This window comes from Accipiter gentilis, chromosome 25 (genome assembly GCF_929443795.1).
Source record: "Accipiter gentilis chromosome 25, bAccGen1.1, whole genome shotgun sequence".
Taxonomy (NCBI): Eukaryota; Metazoa; Chordata; class Aves; order Accipitriformes; family Accipitridae; genus Astur; species Astur gentilis.
The window spans coordinates 16,852,148-16,879,876 of NC_064904.1; the positions used below are offsets into that span (position 1 = coordinate 16,852,148).

Here is a 27,729-nt window from a genome sequence, read left to right on the forward strand (position 1 = left end):
ATTAGACCAGGTGGTGTAGAAAGAAAGTGCACACTATTCCTAATATTGGTTTTGTATTGTATTGGTTTTGTTTGGCAAGGTTTTGGTAGCGGGGGGGGGTTACAGGGGTGGCTTCTGTAAGAAACTGCTGGAAGCTTCCCCTGTGTTCAAGAGAGAGCGAGCCCATATTAGCCGGCTCTGAGACGGACCCGCCGCCGGCCAAGGCCGAGCCAATCAGTGATAGTGGTAACGCCTCTGTGATAACATTTTTAAGAAGGAAAAAGTTGGGACGGAGAGAAACTGCCGCCGGAGTGAGGAGTGAGAACATGTAAGAGAAACAAGCCTGCGGACACCAAGGTCAGTGCAGAAGGAGGGGGAGGAGATGCTCCAGGCGCCGGAGCGAAGATTCCCCTGCAGCCCGTGGTGAAGACCCTGGTGAGGCAGGCTGTCCCCCTGCAGCCCAGGGAGGTCCACGGTGGAGCAGATCTCCACCTGTAGCCCGTGGAGGACCCCACGCCGGAGCAGGTGGGTTCCCGAAGGAGGCTGTGACCCCGTGGGAACCCCGCGCTGGAGCAGGTTCCTGGCAGGACCTGCGGATCTGTGGAGAGAGGAGCCCACGGAGCAGGCTTTCTGGCAGGACTTGTGACCCCGTGGGGGACCCGCGCTGGAGCAGTGTGCTCCTGAAGGACTGCACACCGTGGAATGGACCCATGCTGGAGCAGTTCGTGAAGAACTGCAGCCCGTGGGAATGGCCCACGTTGGAGGAGTTCGTGGAGGACTGTCTCCCGTGGGTGGGACCCCACGCTGGAGCAGGGGAAGAGTGTGATCAGCCCTCGTCCTGAGGAGGTGAAGCGGCAGAAAATAACGTGTGATGACCATAAACCCCATCCCTGTCCCCCTGTGCCGCTGGGGGGGCTTGGTGGTGAAATCCGGGAGGGTAGTTGTGCCCGGGAAGAACGGAGGGGTGGTGGGAAGGTGTTCTGAGATTTCGTTTTACTTCTCATTACCTTGCTCTGGTTGATTTGTAATAAATTGAGTATGTTTTGCAAATTGAGTCTGTTTTGCCCGTGACGGTAATAGTGAATGATCTCTCCTGTCCTTATCTCGACCCGCGAGCCTTTTGTTATATTTTCTCTCCCCTATCCAGCTGAGGATGGGGGAGTGATAGAATGGCTTTGGTGGGCACCTGGTGTTCAGCCAGGGTTAACCCATCACATGAGAAAATGTAGAAAACGCACACAGAAGATGCAAGAGGGACTATAACAACACCTAGAGGATTTGCAGACTTTTACAGAAGTCTGGCAGCTTCAGGCCAAAAAGAGATGCTTAAGGAGGAAAAATCAAAAGGATCGGGCGTATGCGAGAGGTGGCAGAAGGAATGCACTTCACTGCATGCAAAGCAAGAACCAACCACAGAACAAGACCCAACTGATTTGTGTACATAGAAAATACAGAAATTAGGCGAAAGGTTACAGTCTACCTAGAAACAAGGTGATAAGGTGAGTACAGCCCCTTATCAAATTTTAATACGAAAGCTTTGCCTTAGCTAGCAGATAATACAAGCTAGGCTGTGGCCTGGAGCAGCTTGCTTCTAGCATTGAACTCATACCCATGCCAAGGTTTTCAGATGCCGGTAAATTGAGACCCTCACCCTCAGCTTAACATCTGAAACTGGGGCAAGGTTTAGCCTATTAGGATGGCCACCTATTAATGTTTCCTAACAGAACAATAAAGTTTTCCTATTGAAACTCCTCTAAGTTTTAAGAGTGTAAAAGCATTAAGCTAATATATTTCTGCAAGTATTTACATTATTTCAATTCACGCTGTACGTTTCATTGCTAATATTTTCACTAAAAGCCTTCTAAAATCAGCCTTCTGGGTTTTTTTGTTGGTTCCCCTCCCCTGCCCCAAAACTGATTCCTGATATCCTGCCAGTCTCCAGTTCATTACTGGGAGTACACAACAACCAACCGGAGGGTGACTTCACTTACTTTCCTATTCCGATTGTATATAGTCTTCTAAGATAGCCGAAGATAAGCATTAAAATCCCCCGGATAAACAAAACAGTGCAACAAGAGAAAAAAAAGGCCAAGACCACTCTGAAGCGTACACTTCAGGATACTCATAATATGAAGTAAAACATATTAGGATTAAGACTGATTTAGGTTGATTGTATCACAGACTCCCACTACATACGTGCCAGGGGTGAGCAGTACAAAAGCAATAAAGGACTCTTCTAAAGGAATACTTCAAAAGGCTTCTGGCCTCTTGGAAAAAGTAATTTGGGTAAGTAGGAAATGCAATAATAATAAAAAAAGTACAGCTACAAAAGACCTGGAGGCTAGCTATGTCCAAATACCCTATTTCTACTGTCTAGGTTTTAGTCTAGGGACTCCACAGGTTATTTTAAAAACAGACCAGAAGAGCTAGTTTCCTTAAATGCCTTTTTTTTTTTTTTTTCCCTGCATGCTTGTAACATACTTTGAATTATTTTGTTGAAGTAAATTATACATAGCTGGTTTATCCTGTACCTTCTTATAGTTTATGGGACAGGATTCAAGTTTCAGAGAAAGGTGACTGTTCTCACCAAGTTATACTTGGTACTCACAAATGAGCAGCAAACTCTGACACAGTATGTCAGAGTAGAGGGCAAGAGGCATGATGCAGCTTCAGCAAGATGGTGCTTCCTAAAGAGAATCAGCAGGACACTGGACAGTGTCACAGACACTTCTACTACTAAGGAGTAGAGGTAAAGAGAAAAAAAAACACATATAGCTAATTGTATTTACTTCATATCTGCTCTACTGTACAAATAAACTCACTGGTTTAAACGTCTCTTCAACAAACTTTGAATTCAAGACAAGCCTAAGTGGTAGGTCACAGCAAAGTTTTCAGTCCTGTTTAATAAGATTAAAAACCTGGCTAGCAAATATTTTCTTAGAGGATGAACACCAGAAAAAGTTGCTAATTGGGAAAAGAAAATAAATCTCTCACAATTGTCACTCATAAGTAGGATCTTTGAAAGGCTGCAGCTGATTTTAAGCTCTCCCACTTTCTGTAAAAAAATTGGAAAGCTTGCACTAAAATTGGTAAATACAAATTAATTTAATCAATACATGAATTCTCATTATACTGATGAACTTCCAGTCCTGCAAGCTCACAAATGAGAGCCATACACCAAGTTCACTCAACTCCCACAGACTCTCGTGTATGCATATTTGCAGGGATAGTTGTCTTAGTTACTTCTACCAGTAACTGTAAATAATTCCTCTTGCTACTCTTTGCAAATTCACCTTCATTCCTTCAGAGCATGACATCAGAATAAACTCATATTCTGAAAAATTGCTGAAATCTAAAATTGAAACAGTTAAATGATTTAACTGGGCTTCAGAGTTCTACCTCTTTCAAATTGGCTCACGTAAATGTTGCCTGATCAAATTCAGCCACAATGGACACCTTAAGTTAGCTTAACCTTCCTATCTAAACAGCTCTGATGACATTCAGATTTATTATTACACATCAAGATTAAAAAAAAAAAGTTAACCAATAATGCTATTCAGAGGTATAATATTCTCTGGCTTTGAGAAAAAACACACTGAAATGTAAATTTCCAATTAGACAGGATAAAACATTCTTTTTATAAACTTTGAGCTGGAAAACAAAAGGGATATACTTTGTCTCCCATGTTTGCTCCATTAATGTGAACCAAGGCTAACAGTCAATCATATCATAGCAATTTCAGTTTTTTAATCCACAGAAAAGATTCCCTTATCTTGCTAGGCAATGCAGTAGTTCTGATTTTTTTTATCCTTAAAGGGACGGGGCTGAATCTTTAGAAAAGACAAGTTTGCTCCAGGTCCCGGGTGACAGCAGAACACCCTCCTGCCCACTCCCCTGGTTTAATTTGTATATTCCATGTCAGAATCCTATCAGCTCTCTGTCTGTATAAAGATTTCCAGGGAACTAATAACATATAGGCTCATTTTCCCTCCAAATCATACAGGCTAAAACCAGGGTCAAGATTTATTTTAGCCTTTAGCATCCTTAAATGCTTAGAAATTATATTAGAAAAGTCTATCCTGTATTTTACAGTACCGAATCGGGGCAAAAGATACAAATATATTTTGCTCCTGTGTGACTTGGTTTTCCAAAAGCTGGGCATCCTAATCAATCCCCAGCTCTCTTGAAAACCCCAGACCAGGTGGCCTCTGGGGAACACTGTGGCTGGAGCCAAGCGCACACTGCTTTATCTTGGAATTTCAACATGTAAGGGGGAAACAGTGAAAAGGGGGATTTTTATTACTGTAACTAAAAAATGATCAAAATCAGCACTCAATATTCCACTTTAATATAACTAGCTTGAATCAGAAAACTGAAGGAGGCCTGGTAAGTTTGTAAATGAGTGACAATAAAACAGATACAAAACCACTTTATAGCATACCACTCAAATACACACACACGATGTAATTGCCTGTTTTATTTAGTGGAATCACTTTTGTAGATAAGAAATATTTCCAACTCCCATTTACTCCAATGCAAGCCTCCACCATTGACAGGCATAATGCAGTTTGTTCAACTGATTCCAAAATAAAAAAAAATAAAAAAAAAAGAGGAAAAAAAAAAAGTACAATCTCAAAAGTTAAGTTAGAAACTAAGTTCACACATTTTCTTTGGGACCAGGAATCTGTACATAGTACAAAATATACATTTATTGAACTTTCTGTAAACACACAGTTTGAATTGTGTAAAACTGTAAATAGTGGGTGAACTACGTGGAGAATAATTTATTATATATCGTTATACATTCTACTTAAAGAAAATAGTTATGCTCTTGTATATTACTCTGTTAAATTTATAAATTCCATAATGAAGCTGTGTAATCTGCAAACATGCTTTTCAAGCTTAAATCTCTCCATTCGTAACACACATTTATACAGGTCATCAATGAAAATAGTTACACTTTCCACAAAATAGATATAAAGAGGTCATGAATTTTCTAAAAAGACAGGCACAGCATGTCACTACAAACGAGACTCTTATGATATGATGTGGAGTCAATTCTGTGAGAAGACAGGTGAAAACTCTCTAATTCAGCATGTTTGTACGTGGTCTTAGTAACAAGACAGATGCTAGAAACCAAAATCTCTGCTTTGAAGGATTTATAAAGCAGCCAGTTCTGGAAATCAAACCTCACACTTTTCAAATATCCAGCATTCCCTGGTTAGGAGAACCTAGGCTTTTGTCTTGTATTAACCCTTTGTCACTAGTAGTCTAGTTTTCCAAGTGGTGAACTACCCGGCATGATTTGCCAAGAACATTTGCATAATTCAGCACTTACTCCAAAAACTAGATTCCTGGCACCAAAGAGTTAGATCTGGTTAATAAATGCAACTTAACTCTTGGTACTCAAGGTCATCGTGAATTGCACCATCAGCAATAAAACGAATGCTAGGAAATCCCAACTTCCAGCATCAAATGGTTGCACGGCATTAAGCCACAGAAAACGTACTGGCAGGTTCTGCAGCACCTCACGTACTGGGGACTCTGTTGTATAATGCCCAGTTTCCAATTTAAGAGTCTGGAAAATTCAAATTGTAGCAGACTTGCCAATCTAGCATCAAACACTCAGCAAGAATAAAAAGTTTCCGTGAAACCACCAAAGAAGATCCTTTCAGTAGGTCCATCACTGGACACGGAAATAATGCTATGTAAATTCAGCGCATTTATTCCTAGATTTTTAGGGTGTCATTGTTTTTCCATCCTGGGTAACTCATTTTGGGTTTCATCCTTTCATTTATTCTTTACGGCTAAAAGCACTACATCAAAGGCCAAACCTCTTGAACTGTGCCCTTCTGATGTTTTAAAAGAAAAAAATGCTGACTTACATGTTTAAAGAATTATGATATTGTTATCTCCAATTAGTCTAACATTTTGCTTTAACATTACCACTTTCTTCCCTTTGACTTTGAAAAGCTTTTTCCAAACCAAACTGAATAAAGGTTACATTTCTTTTTCATTCCAAGAGAAGTGGGACAGTTAAGGCTCCAACGATACACATGCAAACTTTATATATTGGGAGTGAAGCTCCATCAACATCAGCAGGATGTAAAGTTAAATACGTGCTTGATTTTCCCAAGACTATCTTAATTTAATTCTCCCCTGTAGTTTGAACAAAAATACTGTGCTTCAGCCTGAAAACCCAACAGTGAAAACGAAATCGGCTACTCAGCATTGCTATTGCTCAGGCTGGGTTGAATTCAGTAACGCAAGTGAAATTAAACTCTGGACCTCAGTCTGTAGGCATTGACAGAAGTAAAAGCATGTCATATTTTATGACCTGCCAGTCTGTTTTCTCATTTTTCTTCTCAAAGATATTTCTCAAAAGAAACAACAATGGTACCTCCTTCAACTCTGGAGGCTTACTCACAATACATATGGAGAGCCCTGTCTACTTCAGCTGTAAAAAACCCACATTCCCACCACCTCTTCAGAGCCATACAGTTAATGGAAGCAAAAACGAATTTCAGTTTGAGCTCACTGTTACTGAATGAGCTGAGAAGTGCAGATGTAGTGCTCTTAAAGGAGAATGTTACTATCTGACACAGCACTCACCCTTCCAAATAAATGGCTGGTTACATAGTAGTAAGGACCATTGATTTTATTTCTCTTTTTTTAGGGGGGGGGGGGGGGGAGTAGATGTCTAGCGATATTTTAAAAAGCATTTGGGCAGGAATAAGTACAAGTTAAGTGTAAAAATCCAGCTAGGCATAAAACAATGTATAGTCTAGAGATTCGACCTGTCACCTCACCTCTACGGAAAGTTTTGACACTTTCAGTATAGAACCATTTCATTAATTCTATAAAAGGCATTTTTAAAGTTAAGCCCACTTCCCCAAATTTTGTGGTTGCAGAGGGCAGGGGTTTTGCTGTTGTTGCTGCATTTAAAACAAGCCTCCCCCACAACCCTTTCCTAAGAGATCCGTTATCACTCCTGTTCTCTTAGCTTGGAAGCAAAGACTTTAGAGAGAGTGTCTACAGGAGGGGGGAATCTCATTTACTGCTACTCAAAAGGAACATCAAATAAAAAAATAGATAAAAAGCAAGGAATATGCATAGAGCCTAGGTCACTATAGGTCAACAAATCCAACACAATCAGGAGATTAAAGCTCCAGACATTTTTTTCACGTATTAAGTAAATAGTAGAAATATTTGCAGTTTTTTCTGGAAACAAGTTTTTCAGTGGGAGATAAACTCAACTTTTAGCATGTTTTATATTTTTTTTCCTACTTGAAAGCATTTAGTGGTCCATGAGAATAAAGACAAGCTTTAGTTTTCCTACAGCTTCCTGAACTTCCGTGAACAAATGCCACCATCCAGGTGACTGCTCCCTCATTTATAAAGCCACATTATTAAGCAAAATAAGGCTACAGAGTGCTTCAGAAGGTGCACACCTGGGTCCGCAGAGACCTGCGGACTGTGCAAGCGCTCCAGAGATAGCTTAGCAAGAGCGCACCAAAAGATCGGATTCTCTGACAGAGAGCCTCTTCACAGACAGGTCAGCCAAAAAAGGTACTTAGCCCCAGATTGTTACTTTTAAATTTGGTTCCATTTTTACAACTTATAGCAGGAATCCCATTCGTATTATGCACTACAGCATCCTAGAAATCCACATGTGGAGCCTCTTTTTACCACTTAAAGAGTTAAAAACCCCCTATCCAGCCAAGCAGAGACTTTACACCCTGTATTGGTATATGAAGACTCAGGTTATGATCATCTCAGACACACGCAGCAGTAGGAACAAGGAGCTATAGTAGTTATCTAGGAGACATTATTTTCACACCTCATAAAGCTTGGCACAGAGTAACAATTCTATTTTCTACAGAAAAATGTCAGGTACAGCTCTATACAGTTTTGCCATTTCTGAACCTAGGCAAGGTACATCAGGTTTGTATTAAAATATAGTATTTGCCAAATGATGAGGAAAAGGCTAACGTTTTACTAAAGGTTAGCCTGCTTCAGACATGGCCAAGTTTAAATATCAAGAAATTTAAATATACAAAGTCATTTGCACATAAAAGCAATTCAAGAAGATGCAGGTAGAGATGAAGGTGAACATCTCGGCATGAAATCCTGATGTACATTGAAATAAGGTAAACTGTAACAACCGTATCATTAACTTAATTGTGGCAGCCATGCTGTCTATCCCACAGCACAGAGCTACGTATGTCTAGAGAAAGCAAAAATACGTTTGTCAGCACGTAACTCATACACAAGATGACATTAAAACCAAAGTCTCACGATTCCAGTTTTAGGAAGAATGTTTACCAAAATGTTTGTCTTAATTATAGAGTGGAGAAAGATCTGCAAAGGCTTCGATACTCCCTACAGAGGTCAACCATTTGTCTGTTTAGGGTGTAGTTTCCCAAACTGTTGCAGAAGGGGTGGTGCAACCATTCCCTTGCTCTCGGTCCTGTCTCCCCCGCCCGCATCTTGCCCTAGTACCAGCATCCCAGAGCTGGATTATCAACTTACCCCGATGAAGCATACACTTTTTTTTTCTTTTTTTTTCTCCTTTCTCCTAACTGCACGGCCACATAAGCATGAGTGCTGGCACAAAAAGGGCAGCAGGGGCAAACTTAGAGCAATAGTTTAGTCTTGATATTTGATCATGAAAGCATATCCTTAGTTCATAAATTACTAAAAAATGAAATGCAATAGCAAGTCTATCCTATCCCAGTGTATCAAATTAAGATGGGATTACCAGGGAATCAGTTGAAGTGAAATTTTGTTAAATCACCTTTTTAAGTTTCCAATTCTTAAACTGAGCAAAATGGCTCAGAGTTTAACCTATATAGCTGAGACAGTACCAGCTTTGCAGTAATTTAATGGACGCTGAAGTCAGTTTATCGTAAGTACATGTTAAAATGATTACCTTTGGCACCTGCAGGAACTATCAGGGTAAGTGCTACCATTGCTCATCTGCTGCTTAATATTCATCAGGCACCTTGCTAGTATGACACAACCTAGGATTACCGCAACTCAGCGTAGGTTAATGACAAGCAGATGAAATTTCTCTCTCCGATTCTGACTTTGGCTGGAAGATTAAAATGAATGATGGCCACACATCAAGGTCTTTGTGGGGCTGCTTCCTGGCTAGGTAAGAGCAAGCCAGCTGAAAGACCCTGGCTTCACAACTTGCACAGGACCCCCAGATTTCTGCCCTACCACGTGTACCGGGGACTCTATTGATACAACGGGTTTACAAAGCCTTGCAAATCTAGGACCCTACTTCATGTAATTGCATTTAGTTAACCCAACATTGGTTTTAAAACACATTTTAGAAGCCTCTGTCTTGAACATATTTCAATGCTGAATTAGTGAGAATTATTTGAAACACTTGTCTATAAAGCAGTACAGGTATTCTCCCAGAATGATCAGTGAAACATTTAATCTGACTATAACAAAACTCACAGAAACTGAAGCCAGTGAAGCTGTCGAATGTAGAAGGAAAACAAAGTCGCATGGCATACGAAGCAAAGTAGCTTTACAAATGTAATTTCCTTTTAAAAACAAGCAAATTGGGACCATCCTATTTGAACATGTATTTAAAAATACATCTTTTAACATCACACAATTTTCATTTTTGTCACACAGGAATCTTTTTCCAAGCGGGAAATAAATAGCACACAATACTTTAAAAAAAAAAAAATTGCTGCCTTGCCCCTGAGGTGCTAATGTTTTTTTTTAGCATTTAAAAAAAAGTTTCTGGTGCAAGAAGGAGATGCACAAAGGTGCAAAAGTGCCTTTTCCTTTTCAGAGCGGTGAAAAGTAGAGCTTGCCTCTGTTCTAGGATGCTTTATATACTTAGTTCACATATTTTGTAATCAAAATCTGTATCTAAAATGGCAGTGTTTATGCATACATAATAGATTCAGTGCTCTGACCTCATCAAAACGCTGAACATAGGCGGGAGAGAGAAAGGCCTGAAACGGGCTTTCTTCCGCTACCCTCAAACCTAGTTACATCGCCTGTAGCAATAGCAGAATTATGTTCTTTCTAACCTTTAGGAGACCTCATAAGAAGAGGCTTCAAATATATCATTTGTCACTGAGACAGTTTAAGTGATTATGGTTTGAAGTATGGCTTTTCACACCACAGTTTTGCTTCCGATTTTTAAAGTTTAAAAACTCAAAGGTTCCACAGTCCAGTTCAACGTTTTGCAGTTTCCAAAACTAAACTTTAGTCTCTATGAAAAAGGACAGAACTTTATCTGCCTAGTCCTAAATTAAGTTTAGCTTTTTGCACTAATACGCCATGTATTATTAAATATGCTTGTTAATTAGGTGCCTGTGAAGCTATAACTTAACATTATTATAGTTTTGCACTCTACAACAAAATTAGACATTTTAAGCATTTATTCATAGGTAGGTAAGGAACTGGTTCTTAAAGCAAAAATTGCTATAAATTTATAAATACAAATAGTGCTTATGTTTTCTTCATTCATGCTTGAACAGATTACAAACTGAATACAATGAAGTTACGTTTAAGCACCCCACATAGACAAGAGGGATAAAAGAAAAGTTTGCTGGTATATACTATACTTAGTTCCAAGACACTATAAGTTACTTTTTCACTGTTCAGTGTTCCCTAACTCTGCATTAGTTTTAAGGCTATATATACAAATATGTATATTTCAAAGTTAGGGAAAGACAAATATAGCAAAATGCATCGTACTACATTTTCCTATCAAAAAGTAATTATACACCAAGTTTTGATTCTGTTTAACTGCAGTAAATGTTACAATCTACTTGTTTTACTGATTTTCCTTTTGGGGAATCTGCCTACTAAATGAGTAAACTACATATTAAATACAATATTCTCAACCAAAAAGACAATACAAGGTGCACAAAACAGCAGTTTTGCAAACACGACTGACTTGAACTTAATTTTTGTATGCTCAATGGGAGAAAGCTAAGCTTAAATCAAATTAGTTTATTATCTTATAAAATTTTAAATTAGAATTTTAAACAACGAACAGTTAAATATTGTCAACATGCTATATCTCAAATCACAAGTACTGTTTAACCACTAGTCTCTCATTCTAAGTAAGTGGGTCAATTAAAAACACACACCATAAAATGTTAAAGATTGTCAGGCTTTGACAAATGTATTTTTATCAAACAGTAGGCAAATTCAAACCAATGCACATCTTCAGTGGGGAGAAAAAAAACCACAACACCAAAAAGCCTGAAAAAACCCACACTTGTAAAAAAAATAGGGTAACGGATTAATCCCACATCATCCTCAAGCATATGGCTATGTCTTGGGCAATAATCAAAATCCTTCCCATTTTAAAAATGGGCTACCAATTAATAAAAATATTCTTCCACAAGTAAAATATCATTTACAATGGCACCAACATTTTAAAAGGCAGGAAAAAAAGGAATTACACATTTATGGATAAATTTCTTGTTTGTTAAATCAAGCTTTATTGATAAAATGGAATTCAAAGTATTTTACTTGGAACAGCAGCAGACCCAGCCAATCAGGATTGTAAAAATGCTGCAGACTCCTACTGTATGTAGAAAGCTGCCTGTTCGTGCTCAGTGATTAGTAGTTTCAGGTAGGGGTTAATGAAAAAAGAGGTGCAAAGGATCAAGGCATTCTAATCCCAAGGTTCATACGTGTATGAACACGATACTATTAATAGGGCATGATTTAACTCCCACTGAAGTCAAAATCAGAACTCCCTTTAACTCAATGTGAGAGCAGGAGTGTGTCCAAGAAAACAATATATATTTGTTGAAGAATGTGCACTACTCTTAGTTATTTTTCCATTGCCAAGCAAATTCACACACTGTAATTTCTGGTAAGTTGCCCACAAGTTCAGCTTTCATATAAAACAAAAAGTTATCTTTACAGTTTTGTGCACCTCTTGAGCACCTAGCTGGCTAGGCTGCTGCTCCTTGCAATCCAAAACCACAACATGAATTTAAAGGGATATATATTGTTGCATCACACAAGCCAAACGTTTCTTCTAACCTTTATAGTGATTTAAAGCAGTTCATAATTAAATATGAGCATTTTGTACAAAGACAATTGCACTTTACAAAAACAAAATCATACAACATAAATTGCTGGAGTCTGATTTACAACATGAATTATGGTTTTTAAATCACGTTTACAGAAGTCTGTTTTACAAAAAAGATCAGTTCCTGGGCTAGATGTCGTACTGCTGTAGTCAGTCTCACCAACACATCATATTCCCTTCTTTAATTAAGGATGAGGATGGATGTTAAGAAGGGTCACTGAGGTTGGGCTGCACTTTCATTTGAAGGATGAAACGTGAACTCCACAGCTAGATGAGCAGTTTTACCACATATCATCAGTTGAGGCAGAATCCTTAAAGAAAAAAGAAGGAACCCTTTAAAGTCTGGAGTGCCCACAGTTACAGCAGTTTCTGGATAATCCAGACTGAAAAGGGTAAAGACTTAAATCATTTTAGAAGTCTGTTTTCTCTCCCCTTTCAGAAATAGCATTGAAAAAGTATCTAAAATCTACATATGCTTAATTAATGAAGTATTAGTACCAAGACATTTCAAAATCTGACCGAGTGTTTTATAATAGCCTTATCAATCCTCAAAATAATATCCTAGGAACATTATTCAAAACCATTCTCAGAGTAGTCAGAAGAAATACAAAATGGATACACTTACTACACAGGTGCATTAAAAGAGCAGGATGTGCCTCACACCATTTGTTACTATCATTACCATCTTTTGTGATTTCAGCCCTCCCTCACTTCATAGGAAGATAGTCATCAACTGACACCCTGTTATAATTCAGATCAATTTTAACACTTGTAATTCAAGGTTAGAAAAGTGTAGTTTGGGCAACTGCAGGAAACCCTAATTTAGGATGGTAATAAAACCGCAAGGAGAAAAAAAAATGTATATAAGAAAAAAATTGGAAGCAGAGACATGCCATGCTCTAAATCATAACCATGTGGCCACACAACATGGCGTTAAACCATGCATCCAATACCTGAGTATCCCTAAAATTTGGTCCATTTAGGCCCAAAGGCAACAGTGGATTTTGTGTAACTACCACACCCCTGAATAATGTTTAAATGATTCCTGCTATCAGGTTAAAAAAATCCTAGTACAAATTGAGTATTTAATTTTAGTACATGTTTTTAACCCATTTGCCTTTGTGTCATGCCTGTTTCCATTTCCCTTGCTTAGATTGTTCTATATTCAGCTTTCTCTAACTCCTCATCAGTTGGGTACATAGGTTAACACCACGACTAAGAAAGGGGACCACAGCTCGGTAGCTGAAGCAACAGCTAAATCAGTAGCACAGGCATCAGAGCAAACTGCTTCTGTACAGCAATCTTTGGTTGTTCCAGCGTCGCCTGCTACCTCCCCCTAAGTAACTAAGGGCCATGATGGGCTTTAACAACAGTTTATGCTGGTGCTTCCACAGCTACACTTCTCTATCATTACCAGGACTGCAGGAGGGAGAAATATTACTCCTCCTTAAAAGCACTGCCTTACTGATTCCTTCGACAGAAAAGAGGCTAAGTCTCCAGCAATGCCACATACGACAATTTCTTAGCACTAAAGTTCTGCACCCTTCATTCAAACTTGCACACAGAATTCATTACAAACCATAAAGAAGAACAGTTGGCACGGAGGTGTAGTAAAACACAAAAAACCACAAATCACTAAAATTACCCTTTGCAAAAGTACCACCTCCAGTTTTTTCTTCAAGACCAGAAGTAGCAAAGGAGAGCAATTATATGAAAGACCAAAATGGTTGTGTTTGTTTCAAGTGCAAGGATGAAGAATAAAAGCAGTAGTGAGTAAAATAGTGAGCTGCGTGCCAACTATTCAGTATGCAGATTTCTGTATCCAAGTTGCCAACATCATCACAAAACAAAGAAGTTTGTGTACTGTACATTTGTACAAGAGTAACATACTATAGAATGTATTTTGTAGGTAAAGCACCCTCTTTCAGCCACTGTTTAGGAATTTTTATGCTAAAGATATGAGAACCGCCAAATAAACTAGCACTCAGTTGTGAAGCCAATACACAATTCTTTAAGTCTGGATGCATTTCACTTATGTCACATCTAAGCATGTAAGTAATTTTTGCTGATAGGTGAAGGGACCAATTTAACTACTTTATGAAGTACAACACTTCCAGTGACAGAACATTGTTTCCAGTGATCTAACTGCAACTGGGATCACTGTTCATATTTTAGAGTTTTGCAGCGGTTTTCCCTGCTGACAGTGGCTTCATGTCACTGATCACTGACATGTATGCTTGCTGCAAGATGCTCTACGCTTCAGAATAAAAGTGCTTATGCAGTCCATTTGTAAAGTTAATATATCCTTAAAGCTGACAGTTAGAAATCTGTTTATCCTACAAGTATAGCCTTCTTGATATTTGGGAAAAATGTCTCCCATAAAAGGGGAAAAAAAAAATACACATGACTCCACTGCACCACTGGGCAGGAAAGAATTTGGAAAACCAGGCAAGATTCAAATAATGAAATTCCACGGGACAAATGAATCAACCATACTGGAGTTTTGAGACTATGATCAGCAGAAGGCAGCAGAAAGCAATTACAAAACATAGTCCAAAGAGCACAACATTGCTATTGCTTCTTTGGGGAAACTGTCTTTTAACAAGAACTAGCAAGATGTTTCTTTACAAAACAGCTAAAATAATTGGGGTGGGGGGGAAGATAATGTAAGAGAAAGGATACTTACAGTATCATCATTCCTGTAGGGGTTCAGTCTGTTATAAACAGCTTCAATCACACTCCGTCTAGAGCAAAAAAAAAAAACCCACAAGACTTTAAGGTTGTGTCTTTTTTTTTTTTAAGTCAAATTCCCTAAGCATAATTTTAATTTAAAATGCAAACTTTAAAAGGTTTTAAATTCAGAGAACCAAGTTTACTGCAAGTTAGCACTAAGCATCCTTAAACATTGAACACAGCTACTGTATCCTTTAAAACCTTTAAGTTCAAGATTAACAAAGCTGAATACCACTCAGAGTTCAGCAGGACGAGAGCACAATCTGACATTCAGAAGAGGCTGCAATGCTACTTGGTGCTACGTCTCCTGACTTTGAAAAAGGGTGTCAGAAAACTTGATGGACATTGAATGCCCTGATTATTTGTGTGTCTGATGAACACTGCAGTAGTACTTCATGTATTATGGCACTTGCATAGGGGAATAGAGTTTTTTTTATTTTCCCAATGCACAAAATTGCATTCTGAAGTACGTTTTTGTTCATGTTATATTCTGAAATGTACTTTCCATGTGCAAACCTGGAAAAATTATTTCTGAAGCAATACCCTTTTACAATAATATACGTCCAATACTCCTGCAACTTTTCTCAAAAAAATTTAAACTGCAAATAGCAGTCCTACGTATCCTATCTTTAGACTGAGAAGAATTTTGTCTGGTAAAAAAAATTAAAAAACTATTTCAAGCATCTTTAGAGTTTCCTCCTTTAAAAAAATGTGCTTAGCATATTTAAGATAGCTTATAATTAACTTTTGTCTCTGGGATTCTCTGCTTTTCTAATATCAATAGGAAACTGATAAAACATTAATAGAAAAATTGCAAACAACATGTAAACGAGCAACATGGGGAGGTGTTTGTGGTTTTGTGTTGGGGTTTTTTTTGTTGTTGGTTTTTGGGTGTTGGTTTGTTTGGTTTTTTGGGTTTTTTTGTTTGTTTGTTTTACACAGAGGTGGAATGGTTTTCTTGAAAACTGATACTCAAACCCATGTGAGCCTGAAGGAAGAGGAAGCCTTTGCCTTACCCAGCATATAAGGAAACAACTTTGGAGGGGGAGCAGGAAGGAAAGAGGGGAGTAAAAGACAGGAATTACAGATTGGACTTTAAAAGCAACTTTCTTCCAGATCCCCTTCTGCAGAACCAAGTATGACGAAGTAGCAGACCACAACTGCGATACAAAACAGACTTCAAAGAACAACCTTTTAACTGCTCATGAATGCATGCAGAGCAATCACAAAGGAGTGCATTAGAAGAAAAAAAAGCAGATGATAGGCTTCATAATCGTCCCATAACACTGAAAAGTCAGGAACTAACATGCAGCAGTATAAACATCATAGTGAACTAGTGAATGATTATAGGGCATGGAAGAGGCTGAATTTAAAGCAATAAAAACAAGCAATTACACACAAAGTACATTGCACACATGAACTGGAAAATTTCCCTGATCCTTCAAGAAATAGGTATCTTTAATTCTAAATAAACGCAGGTTTCTTGAAAAGCATTATTTTCCTTCCAAATTGGCAGTAGTGCTTTGAGTTACACTAACATCCAATTAAATCCATACTTCTATCAACCCCTATTCAAACTAGCATCACTAATACACGAAATCCCACATAAGTCAGTCACTTCAGCATTTCCTCATAACCATGATGCTACTACTAGCCAAAGGAGATTGAGAAAAATCAGTTTGTATGCCACACTTCATGAGTAACTGACTCATTGATACTTCAAGACTACAGCAACACGTCCTAAATAGATGCTGCTATTACATATAAAATGGGCATCTCTTCTTTTCCTAGTCAAACAGTTCGTGTAAGAACAATTTTGTTTTGTAGAAGTCATCTACATTCATTTACATACCTAGAGTCTTCATGTTTTGGTGTAACAATACAAAAATCATACTCTGAAGGGTTAAAAATATAGTCTGCACCATATGTGCCCAATCCATTTTAACACAGCGCAGGTTCACAAACAATCTTTTGAACTAAAAAGCACTTGGTTTGCTATGCAAACAAGCTAAGCACATTGCTTCCTTTAAGACTGAACATCAATTTGAGAAGCCACAGAGCATCAACACTGAACTCTTGAAGGACAAAGCCAGACTATATAAAGCTGTACATTTAACTTTTGTTTTTTGATAGATTTCTATCTAGTTTTCAGATTTGTCACAAGCAGACAGATAGAGAAGCAAACTTTGAAGCAATTACAATATTGCTTTAGCTACAGACAAGAAAAGAAAGCTGCCAAGCAAAACATCACGTACATATCACTTCTTCTCAAAGTGCAGAACTACACATCCAAGTAACTACTAAAGTCAGGGCATTATTTTGGCATCTTCAAATATAACCTCCCACCCAGAAAACCCAGTTAATTACAAAAAAACAGACACACTCAGGCCACCCTTAAAAACCCTCAGTCCTTCCCAAAACTACAGTTTGACATTTAATTTTAGTAGTGATTCAATTAACTCTGTTCTTATCTTTTCCTTTTCATTCAGAACAACTGAGTAATAAAAATCAGAAAACAGATCACCACCTTTTGTTCTGTACCCCTCTTCCCTCCCCCCACTTTTAAGAGTGGCCTTACAGTTAAGTTTTGATTTAAATCAAAAACCACATTTACACTGATGAGAACTCACTTGCTTGCCAATTCACCCCCTGGCGGGAGGTTTGGGATGCTCTCAGTTGCTAACGTACGCATCACGTGGACTAAGTCTGGGACTCCTTCACCCTGCTTCTTTATGATCTCTGGGAATCAGAAGTACTTTTTTTGTAAGTGCAGTCCAAATTTAACTTAAAAAGATTGAAACACTCAGTTTTATAAAAAGGTAGCTTAAGTTCTCTTAATATATATATATATAAAAAAAAAGATGACAGACCATATTCAACACGGTAAATGTTAACTTTGGTTCCATAAGAAAAAGAACCTGTAACAGATTTGACAAAGACATATTGCTAACTGTTAACATGCACACTGGTTTTAGAAATACACAGCTACCTAATAAATGTGGGAAAAAATTCTTTAATGGCTTTCCTGCTATACATTAGATATAACAGAAGATGCAATATCTTCCCAACAAAAATCCCTGGGCATGAGGCATATTATCATCAGCTTTATCGCTGCAACATAAGATAAAAGATTATCGCCATCATAGAAAGCATAATATTTTCAAGAAATAAAAGGTTAGACATATTAAAAATAACTCCCATGGCTGTATGTATATTAGCCAATACTTGTACCTTACTGCATTACAGCAACATGCAAATTTTAAGAACTATTACATACAAATTAAAAGCCAGGGAACATTACATCTAAAAAACAGTTCCACCCTCAACTCACTTAAGGGATATGTGGATATTGGGCAGTTACTTACAGCTAATCCACTCCAACCTCTGGGTGAAAAGAATCTGTACTACGGCCACAGTCACATTTGCTAAGAAATTCATTCTTTAACTTTACTCTTAGGCCCCGGGGTGGGTGGGGGGGTGGGTGGGGGGTATTTTATTTTTGTTTGTTTGTTTTTTACAAGTCATAAGCACATAATTTTATTTGAACTCAAGAGATTTCAGACCATACCACCCCTGAAGAGTCAGTCTTTAAATAGGGATTTTATGAAATTTCAAGAACAAGCACGTTTTTTAAAATGCATCTCATAGATTTCTCTGTAAACATGAGCTCTTAGAAATTGTAAGAGAGAAGAATTCTTAAGACCTGGCACTGTTGATCTTCAAGTGAATACTGCAGCACACATACAATAACATGTACATATGTGCATATATATATATACATCCACATATGTCTATGTACCACTATTCTTCATGTAATAAAGCATTTACACAGCTTGAGGAGTAGCTGGAATTCATCAGTACCACTTTTGAAAAATACTCTAGCGTTCAGTTTTTGCCCTAAATGATAATTCCAGAAAAGCATACCCAGTTTCCATTTTATAATTTCATTAGAGAGATAAGGCATGTTAAAACCTTTTAAAGCCAACATGGATCCAGTCCCTTCTAGTTAAAAAATTAAAACCAACAACTGTAAGTTACTTTTTGTGCATGTAATAGTTTTTCGGGGTTATGTGTGTTTACAAAAAAGCATCAGCTCTATTTTGCAGTCAGGCCATGTAAATTATTTGCAAGGTACAGTGGAAGCACTGTCTAGCCCTTAACCAATGTCAAACTCTGCAACACAAAGCTTTAAGCTGTTTACTTCAAAGCCTACATTTTAAATACATGACACCACACACCATAGACACCTCAAAAACTTGCCATTTCCTCAAAATCTATAGCCAAAATTCATTTTACCATCTAGTATTTAGTAAATAAATAATCTAACACTCTTAAATCTGAATAAGAAGCAAAGATATCAGATTTGGTTTGCCAAGTTCCTTTATTGTGCAATTTTGAACATCTAGTATATTCTACATTGTGCTAGTGCTAAAGTTCTGCTGTACAAAAATAAGGAATTTATAGTTTACCTATACTACACAGTTTCACAACCTGTAACTGCAGTACATTTAACATACAGTCTCCACTAAATGAATACATTTATATTTTGATAAAACTATAGATACAGACTGAATGAACACTGAAGACACAACAAATGGAGTCGGCCTGCTAGCTGTGTTTAATTTATTGGAATTATCTTCTTTCAATACATCTTACAACCCTGTCCCCAACCTTTAATTTACTTTTAAACCTTCTACACATTTTCATGGCATCAAGTACTGGAAAAATGTACTTACAACCCTAAAATAAAGGATTCAAAACATATATGCTTTTTCATATTCTGAATGGGAATTCCACACAGTTTAAAAAAAAGCCAGAGCTTTGATTTTGTGAAAATAAGGGAAGGAACATGTAACAGCTAACTTAAAATTATTTATCTCTATCTAGGTATAAATATTGCAAGGCTTCTATTACGGACTGTTTTTATGTAAAAAACTGAGAACAGAAAAAAAGCTTAGACAAGTTTCTTTTTAGAGTCAACACATCAGTAACACATATTAGTGCAAATAACAGCAACACATTTTGGAATGACTGATTACTTCTATCATGAAGTTCACATGACATTTTAGGAGTAACACTGATTTATTGCAAGTAATGGCCCAGAGATGCTTCTTCACACTTGCTGCTTCTTCCATTATTACTTACTGTAGCTATGAATCTGGACCACAAACACATCAAAATTAGTAAAAGGTGTGGCCTACATGGCATGGTAAGTAGAAAACTTTCTACATTTTTTAAAATCTGAATCGCCTCTCCTTATTCAAGATGACCATAAGTACTACGCCCTAGTCAGTCTTAAAGTTTGCACTTCTTAACTACTTCTTAATGTATCTTAAGGTATATTCTGGGCTGAGGGAATAAATGTACAACCAGAAAAAAATGCACATTAGTAAGCATTAAATCTTATTACTTGTTGGACTACAATGAGTACTGAAGTGCATAAAAATACATAATATGCATTTTCACCAAGTTCCCATTTTAATGAATTTTAACTTTAAACTGATATCACAGATTAGTAAGATCATTCTAAAAGTACTCTTTACATTTTCTAGTTACTTCAGCTGAAGATTAAGCTTTTAAAGTTAAGCACTACCATTCTTAAAGTATCCTAGGATAACAGCAAGATTATTCACTGTAGTGTTGAAAGTTTCAGATGCTGTAGCAGTCCTACCTTACAAGCCAATACTGCATTATCCATTTACACCAGGAAACAATTTAACTGCCTAAGAATTATGAAGTTAAATGTAACAAAGTTAATCAACTTCTGTTCTTGAAGTTCACCTTCAGTTCAGCCTCTCAACTTCCTTCATGAGTAAGGCCAAATTCTGCACACAGCTGATACAAATCACTGCTGGGTTGAATAGTGTTTACTACATATTCATTAATTTAAATAATATCTTTGTGCAACAATAGACAAAAGATTGAGGACAACTCTAAAAAAGAACCAAAGACCCTTGAGGGGAAGTACAATGTATTTCCTCAAGTTGTTCAGACATCATCCCATTAAATTAGTATTAAAGTGCTTTGTAACTACATACAGAACCCTTCTGCCTCTATGCAAGTATGACACCGAGCTCATTCCTGAAATTTTGTATTTGTATAAATGCAAAGTACTGGTAGCCAAATTCATTGTATGTACCATAATAACATGCAGTTCCAGTGTTTAGGTTCTTCATTTATAAAATGAAGTGTCTGTACAAAAATGTCACCTTTCCTCATTGTAATATTCCTGGGTTACAATGAAGCCAGCCTTAACTTGAACATACTTTCATATTCTAGGTCATGGGTTTGTCTGAACTCAGACAAAGTACCTAAGATACAAAGGTAATACGTGCACAAATTAGGAGAGGTAGCATGCTGTAAATTAATGTGTGAATTTACAGCATACTTGTTCTTCACCAATTCTGTGAGTGGGTATACACAGTAAGCTCTTCAAAAGCCTGGTGCAAAACTGCTCACTGCTTTGAAATGCAGAAAGCCATCTGACACTTAACTCATGCAGTGTTACCATGTACTTGAATATTCCTGCTATGCTGTCAAAAAGATTCACACTATTGCTTACTGTGTACCAACTCCTCCTATTAGGCAAGTGTTAGATTAAAACACGGAAATGTTTGTCTGGACGTTTGTTCAGGGGCAGAACAGATGTAGTTTGCCAAGACGTTGCGAATGAGGCCTTTCAAAAAGTTGCTACTTTCTGAAGGAGCACCTACACAGGTAGTAAGTGCTTTAAAATTGCACATTAATTTGTCTGAACTCAGAATTCCCATGTAGGCAAGTTCTCTGTGAAATTTCTGAAGCTGCACTGTGTTATCTTCATGCAAGTTAAGGAGGAAAAAAGTGCACAATATATTCCTCTAACTTACTAATCACTGATACCACAGTCGTGAATAACTCTGTGTATTGTGCCCTGTGTGCTATTAAGGATTCTTGGGAGTATATACACATAGCTAGACTTGTAACATATATGTCTTAGAGAAGCCCACTTCAAAAATAGACATAACCTATGCAAACAATGCATACAGCATGTCTTATGTTTCATAAACAAACTCCAAGCTGTGGTTGTTTTTAAATACCAAAAGGCACTATAAATCCAGTTTTAATGATAAATCTTTTAAAGCAAACTGATTTCAAATATCATTTTTAGTTAGGTGACCCAAAATGCCTAAGACTTGCAGTTTCAGTCTAAAGTTAAAGAACTCCCAAAATACAAATTTAAAGCAAAATTTTGACAGAGTAAGATGAGCTCCCAGCTTTTGCTCATCATGAATGCTTAAAGATTAGCTTTGACAAATTTCTGATGTACTTTCAAATAAGTAAATACGTTAGCAGGTGCCTTAAAGATGACAGTAATCAAGCTGTAACCCTACCATAATTGGATAACAAAATATTATGGCTAAGTAATTTGTACATAACTACATAGAAAAATGGCACTCAAATTACCATCTTCACAGACATTTTGCAAGATATTCTGATTATTTCATTTAACTCCGTGTAACAGGAACCAGGATTTACTGGTCAGAAGTTTGCACCGTCAGCGGACTCATGAAGAACACTGAGCACAAATTAATTATTTCTCTGCCACCTGAATAATTTTCAGGGCTATAGGCTGCTGCAGTTTCACACCCGAATTTTTTCAGGACATACAGCAGGACTATATAAGTGCCTTTTTCAGAGGTGTACACTAGATGGCCAAGGGCACTTGAAGGTCTATTAAAAAGCCTGTATTTGTTAAGAGTTTAGTTGTTGGAAGGGGAAGGGGGCCAGGGGGTCTGTTTAGAAACAAAGTTACTTATTTTTTTTTAAATGATCCACCTTCTACTCTGCTTTCCAGGTACTTGTCCAACTCTGCCTCTCTTTTCACCGCCTCTGGCGATACCTTTGGTGCATTCGGAAAACAGATCAATATCACACTCATGTTGTCTCGACTTCCCTGGTGGAAAAGAAAAAGTGATTTGAGAATGTATACACACCAGGCTAAATACACATCAAAGCATTTTACACACAAAAATTCACAAATCATATGGTATTCAACTTTTACTACTATGGATTAATATTATCATTAGCCTTAACTTCCCCCCACACCCTTGGAGAATTCCAGAAGTCTGCCCATTCATTCAGTACAACTTTTAAGTCACTTTGTTCTTCCCTCCTTCATGGTCTAAAGACTATATGGAGCCAATTACAGACAGCCCATTGTCTCTTAAAAATTGACATTACTAACAAGCAACATGTAATTACAAAGTTGTGTTCCATCTTGTTTTAAGTACTATCTAATAATTTTGGGAAAACAGCTGAATATTAGATGGGTAAACAAAACTGTTACTGCTTAAAAGCACTAAGTAGGGAGGTGTTGAATTCAGACAGTGCTTCCACCTAAAATCACAGCTATTAGGGTTCCCCCCCCTCCCAGTTTTTTTAAAAAGGAAGAAAAGTTACAAGTGAGAGAATGCATTAAAAGACCAGCTGGAAAGGGCCCAGGCCTTTACAAAAGCATTCTTTGAAATAGAAACATTTAAAAACTCCAACTAAACAGAACCCTAATACCTACTGAATACCTTAAAATACAAACACATTCTGCTTATGAAAAGTAACTGTTTAGTTTACTTTCAATACCCTTGTGCTCTGGTCTACAAACACGCATCCACATGCTTAACTTTTAACACCAATTAAATTCACTGAAGTAAGCTAGATGAAGAACAAGCCAGTGTTTAAAACAAGAGTATATGGGCATATGGGGAGGTGCTGACAGTGGGCTACTGCAAAGCTTACAGCATCCACAAACCACTGTTCCTTCCCTGGTATTTATTTTCAGGGCTACCAGACAAAAATTGTGAGCAAAAATATATGCATTATCAATCTGCCAAAGTGTTGGAAAGCAATTACATTTTTCCAATAGCGAAACAATGACCTTGTTAGTCATGTGGCAAGAGCGGAGATGCTGTCTTGTCTCTTAGTATCAAAAATGTTGGCTTTTTTACATTATGACTTGTAGCTTGCCTTTGGAAAATTAAGTGTCAAGCTATGAAACTCAATAGTTCAAATCTCTTCCATAACTGTACCATCCTACAACCTACTAATACAAAGTAGAAGTTATGGTAGACAAAATTACACAGATTTATTAAACAAAACAGTCCCATCTTCTTCTACTTGAGCTAGTTTCAGAGCTGTATCACACAACACTGAATAAGAAATACAGTAATTAAACCAGAATAAAAACTAACTTAGGAAGTCAGATCTTCGTACAGTCAAGAAGAAATTTTAAACTGCAAAATATGAAGTCAAGGTTCATTCATTCTGCATTTATCTTGGTGTAATTATGACAGTTACGTTACTACTATATGCCCAAGAAAGCATAGGAAGATTAGGAAGGGAAAGAATATTCTCTAGCTTGATTTAAGTCTTATGAGTTAAGGTTTTGTAAAGTATGTTGTGAAACAGAAAAGAGCAGTTACTGTCCTTGGCTTGCCCATAAATTCCCATCAGCTTCTAGTTTCCCAATGATCACAACGTATCTGTACATGATTTTAAACTCTTCATTAACCGAAACCACCCACAAAGCCATACTGTTTCTCCTGTGTGTTTGTTCCCCCTCTATCACCATTTTTGTGGGAATCATGGTAATGACTGTCAAAGTCATTTTAACATAAACCATTGGATACTTATAGACTGGAATCAAAACTTATTCTTAACTTGTTCATAAACTTCTAATAGTGAAAACACAGTAAACTTCTTCTCTCAAGTTTGGCTACCTTGTACAAGCAGGTGTCAACTATCTCATTGCAAACTTTCTCAAGGTCATCAGTGACTTCAAGTCTGGATCTCACAAAGTCACACAGCTCTTCATTTCCCATAACATCCCAGATACCATCACAGGCCAGTATGATGAACTGATCATCATCTTCTGATCTCTCAATTTCATAAACTTCAGGCTCAGGTGAGACTAGCTGTTCTGTAGGACCTTTCCCATGGACACATTTGTAATCAAAGTCCCCAAGTGCCCTTGAAACAGCAAGAGAGCCATTCACACGCTGAATCATTACAGAGCCACCTGCATTCTGTATACGCTCTTTCTCCAGTGGATTACTTGGTTTGTGATCCTGTGTGAAGAAGTGAACCTTCCTGTTTCTACAAAGTAAACCTCTCGAGTCTCCACAGTTGATGAAGTATGTATGTTGGGGAGAAATCATGACACCCACAGCTGTTGACCCACTTCTGTCTGCGCCATGTTTCTTCTCAGAGATGACTCTCATGTGTTCATCAATTTGCAGAAAACCTGTTCTGATGCCGCTCTTTACACTTTCCACAGATGGTGGCCCATCTGGCCCTTTAAAATCCTGGTTGCTCGTGATGTGATCTAATAAATGCTCACAGCAGTACTTGGCAACCTGTGATCCAGCGTGCCCATCATATACAGCAAAAAATGACCATCCATCAAGTCCATTTGGCAAACCAATCACAGCCGTATGTGCATCCTCCATTTCAACTCGCCAGCCTTGCATACTACTCAGACCATAACGAAGCCCATTCCCTTGCCCCTGGGCATTATGCTTCTCCATCTTTGGCTTGTCTAAAAATGCTCCCATGATGACACTCCTTCAGTTCTAAAAAGAAAAAAAAAAGATTATTAAGATATTTCTTAAACACCTCTTGTTTAAACATCCTATTGGAAACTATTAAATAATAGCCCAAATAATGTTAAGATGGCAAAAATACACAGATATAAAGCTGACTTTTCTGTGTCTCAAGCCAAATTTGCATTGCTTTCATCTAATTTAAACAAGGACACTGCTACCAGCTGAACTGCACTTTTCATATTTTTGTTAGTATCTTCAGCTGTTTTACTTCAAGTATTTATATTCCACTATCATTCATGGTTCTGAGAAAAGCCTCTAGTATAAGTATGTACGAAATCAGTTTGAAACATGACTTAACTGGCACACATCTGAATAGCTATGGTCCTTGTGATTACTGAGCCACTGAAAGAGTTCAATGTTTGCAGGACAGTGGCATTCCCTAGATCCCTACCCGCTGGCCACAAAGTCCTGCTCATACTCTGCTTTTCCAATGGCGATGGGGAAACAAAAGCAAACTGATTAGGTTTTCTTTTGGGATAGGAGGGTCGCGGTTTTTTCTTTGGTTGGTGGTGTTTTGTTTTGGTTTTTTTTTTAAACAAAGTGATCTAAAGGATCAAGATGATGCCAGAGTTTGCATAAAAGGAGAGGCAACACTGGATAACTAGGAGCAGAACTCAGAAGGAATAGAGCAGCTGTCCCTTTAGGCATCAGCAAGCCATTAGTTTGGCTCAGCCATCTTGTGAAAGCTCATCCTTAGATTTTTCAGTTAAATTACGCAGCAAGCTTCTCAGATGTCTGTGCTGCAGATTTACTTAAAACCTTAATGTATTCATGCTTCACTGAAAGACAACTGCCCCTGACAAGTCTAAGGAAATCTGTTTGGAAATAAAATCACACATTTTGTAAATTCATGCTTCCTTATTCAAGTCAGACCGATATACTGCACACCCTATCCTCCTCCACCTCCCATCACTGGGATGTGATGCATGCTTAAGAGAGTAAGAATTGTATTTGCAGCCAGCGTAAACTGACTGGTTTATCTTCATGGCTTTCACACCCTAACCATCCAACCCGCCCTGCTAATCCACATCAGTTTATTTGTGCATTCATTATTTAAAAAAATCATACAAAATAGGTCACACATTTTACATATTTGCAAATTCTGCCCTGGGAAGCATCAAAGAGTGTGCAAATCACTGTTATACAATACCAGGTAATGGAACAAGACTATAAGCTTTTCTATTTGAAGACAGTGGACAAAAATTAACTGAGTCTCTGAAACAGATTTTACGTGAGGCCCCAACTAAGCAGCTGCACTAGCAGACAAGTTAGTACAATAGGGATTTTAGAAGGTTTTAACTTGTGGAATACATTTGATCAGTTTTCTAAGTGATAAGACCACTTTTTGATAACATGCTTGTATTGAAATACACCTCCAGCTTATATAAGTGACACTACATATCCAACAAAGCTTTTCAACATTGTCTCTTCCAGCCACTATCAACCTTTCTAAAACATCTGAACTTATTAGAATAAACTGTCAAGAAATATTTATATTTGATCTCACCACAACAGTGATTCAAATGTGAGGCACAGGGACTGGGTATACACTCTTTGGCTCAGGTGCTTTGTTAACAAAAACAAAAGCCACACATACGTCAGCTGTATGGAGACAGATGTCAGCAGCAGTACACCTCTGCTTCCTCTCACCCCAAGCCCTGCTCTTAAGTTCTGTCTCTTCTCAAGTGAACACAAAATATGCCCACGCAAACTGTAACTAGCCAACAAAATCTATAGCGTACACTGACTGGTCTTGTATCCTAAGCACATGCACGAGGTTCACATTACTGCAGTTGCTAGGAAAAAAATATGACTTAAGACTTTTTTATCTTCACATGCAACTCTAGTGAAGTCAGAGTGATCAAAATAATTACAGAATGCTGCCATAAATCAAATGGGGAGTTATTTTGTAGAATAATACTTTTTATTCATTCCATGATAGCAGCAGAGTTTAAACTAACACTTAACACTTCCTTATTGTCAAAGAGATCATAAAATAGAATGCAGATATTAAATTATTTCACCTTAATTTAGAGCTCAAAAAGCAGAAACTGCCCTGGCAAATGCCACATTTTTGTGAAGTATTTTACATTATTACTGTGTTTCAAACAGAATTACTGTGTTTAAAACAGGATACAGTTAAACTGACCACAAGCACTGTCAGATTTGGAATAAAAAAGGCAGTTTTCCTTCTAATCTCTCACATTACTATGTACACAATATTCAGAGTTCTGCTTTGTAAGCTGTTTGTCCCTCTCAGTAGTTTGTCATGTAAACCACAATGAAAAA

At 37.6% G+C, this 27,729-nt stretch overlaps 1 protein-coding gene across 2 annotated transcripts in view; it reads right to left on the minus strand.

Moving 5' to 3' along the window:
* Positions 1-6,670: 6,670 nt before the first annotated feature.
* PPM1A (protein phosphatase, Mg2+/Mn2+ dependent 1A) overlaps positions 6,671-27,729 on the minus strand; it is a 33,675-nt gene continuing 12,616 nt past the window's right edge. The window contains exons 2-6 of one of the 2 annotated variants that reach the window (XM_049828638.1): positions 24,556-25,407; positions 22,619-22,736; positions 17,434-17,542; positions 14,757-14,814; positions 6,671-12,381 (exon numbers count right to left, since the gene is read on the minus strand). In XM_049828638.1, the coding sequence (XP_049684595.1) occupies positions 12,352-12,381; positions 14,757-14,814; positions 17,434-17,542; positions 22,619-22,736; positions 24,556-25,389 (1,149 nt within the window). In that variant the 5' untranslated portion in view covers positions 25,390-25,407 and the 3' untranslated portion in view covers positions 6,671-12,351. The remainder of the gene's footprint in view (positions 12,382-14,756; positions 14,815-17,433; positions 17,543-22,618; positions 22,737-24,555; positions 25,408-27,729) is intronic. The other variant, XM_049828639.1, reaches the window with a different exon arrangement.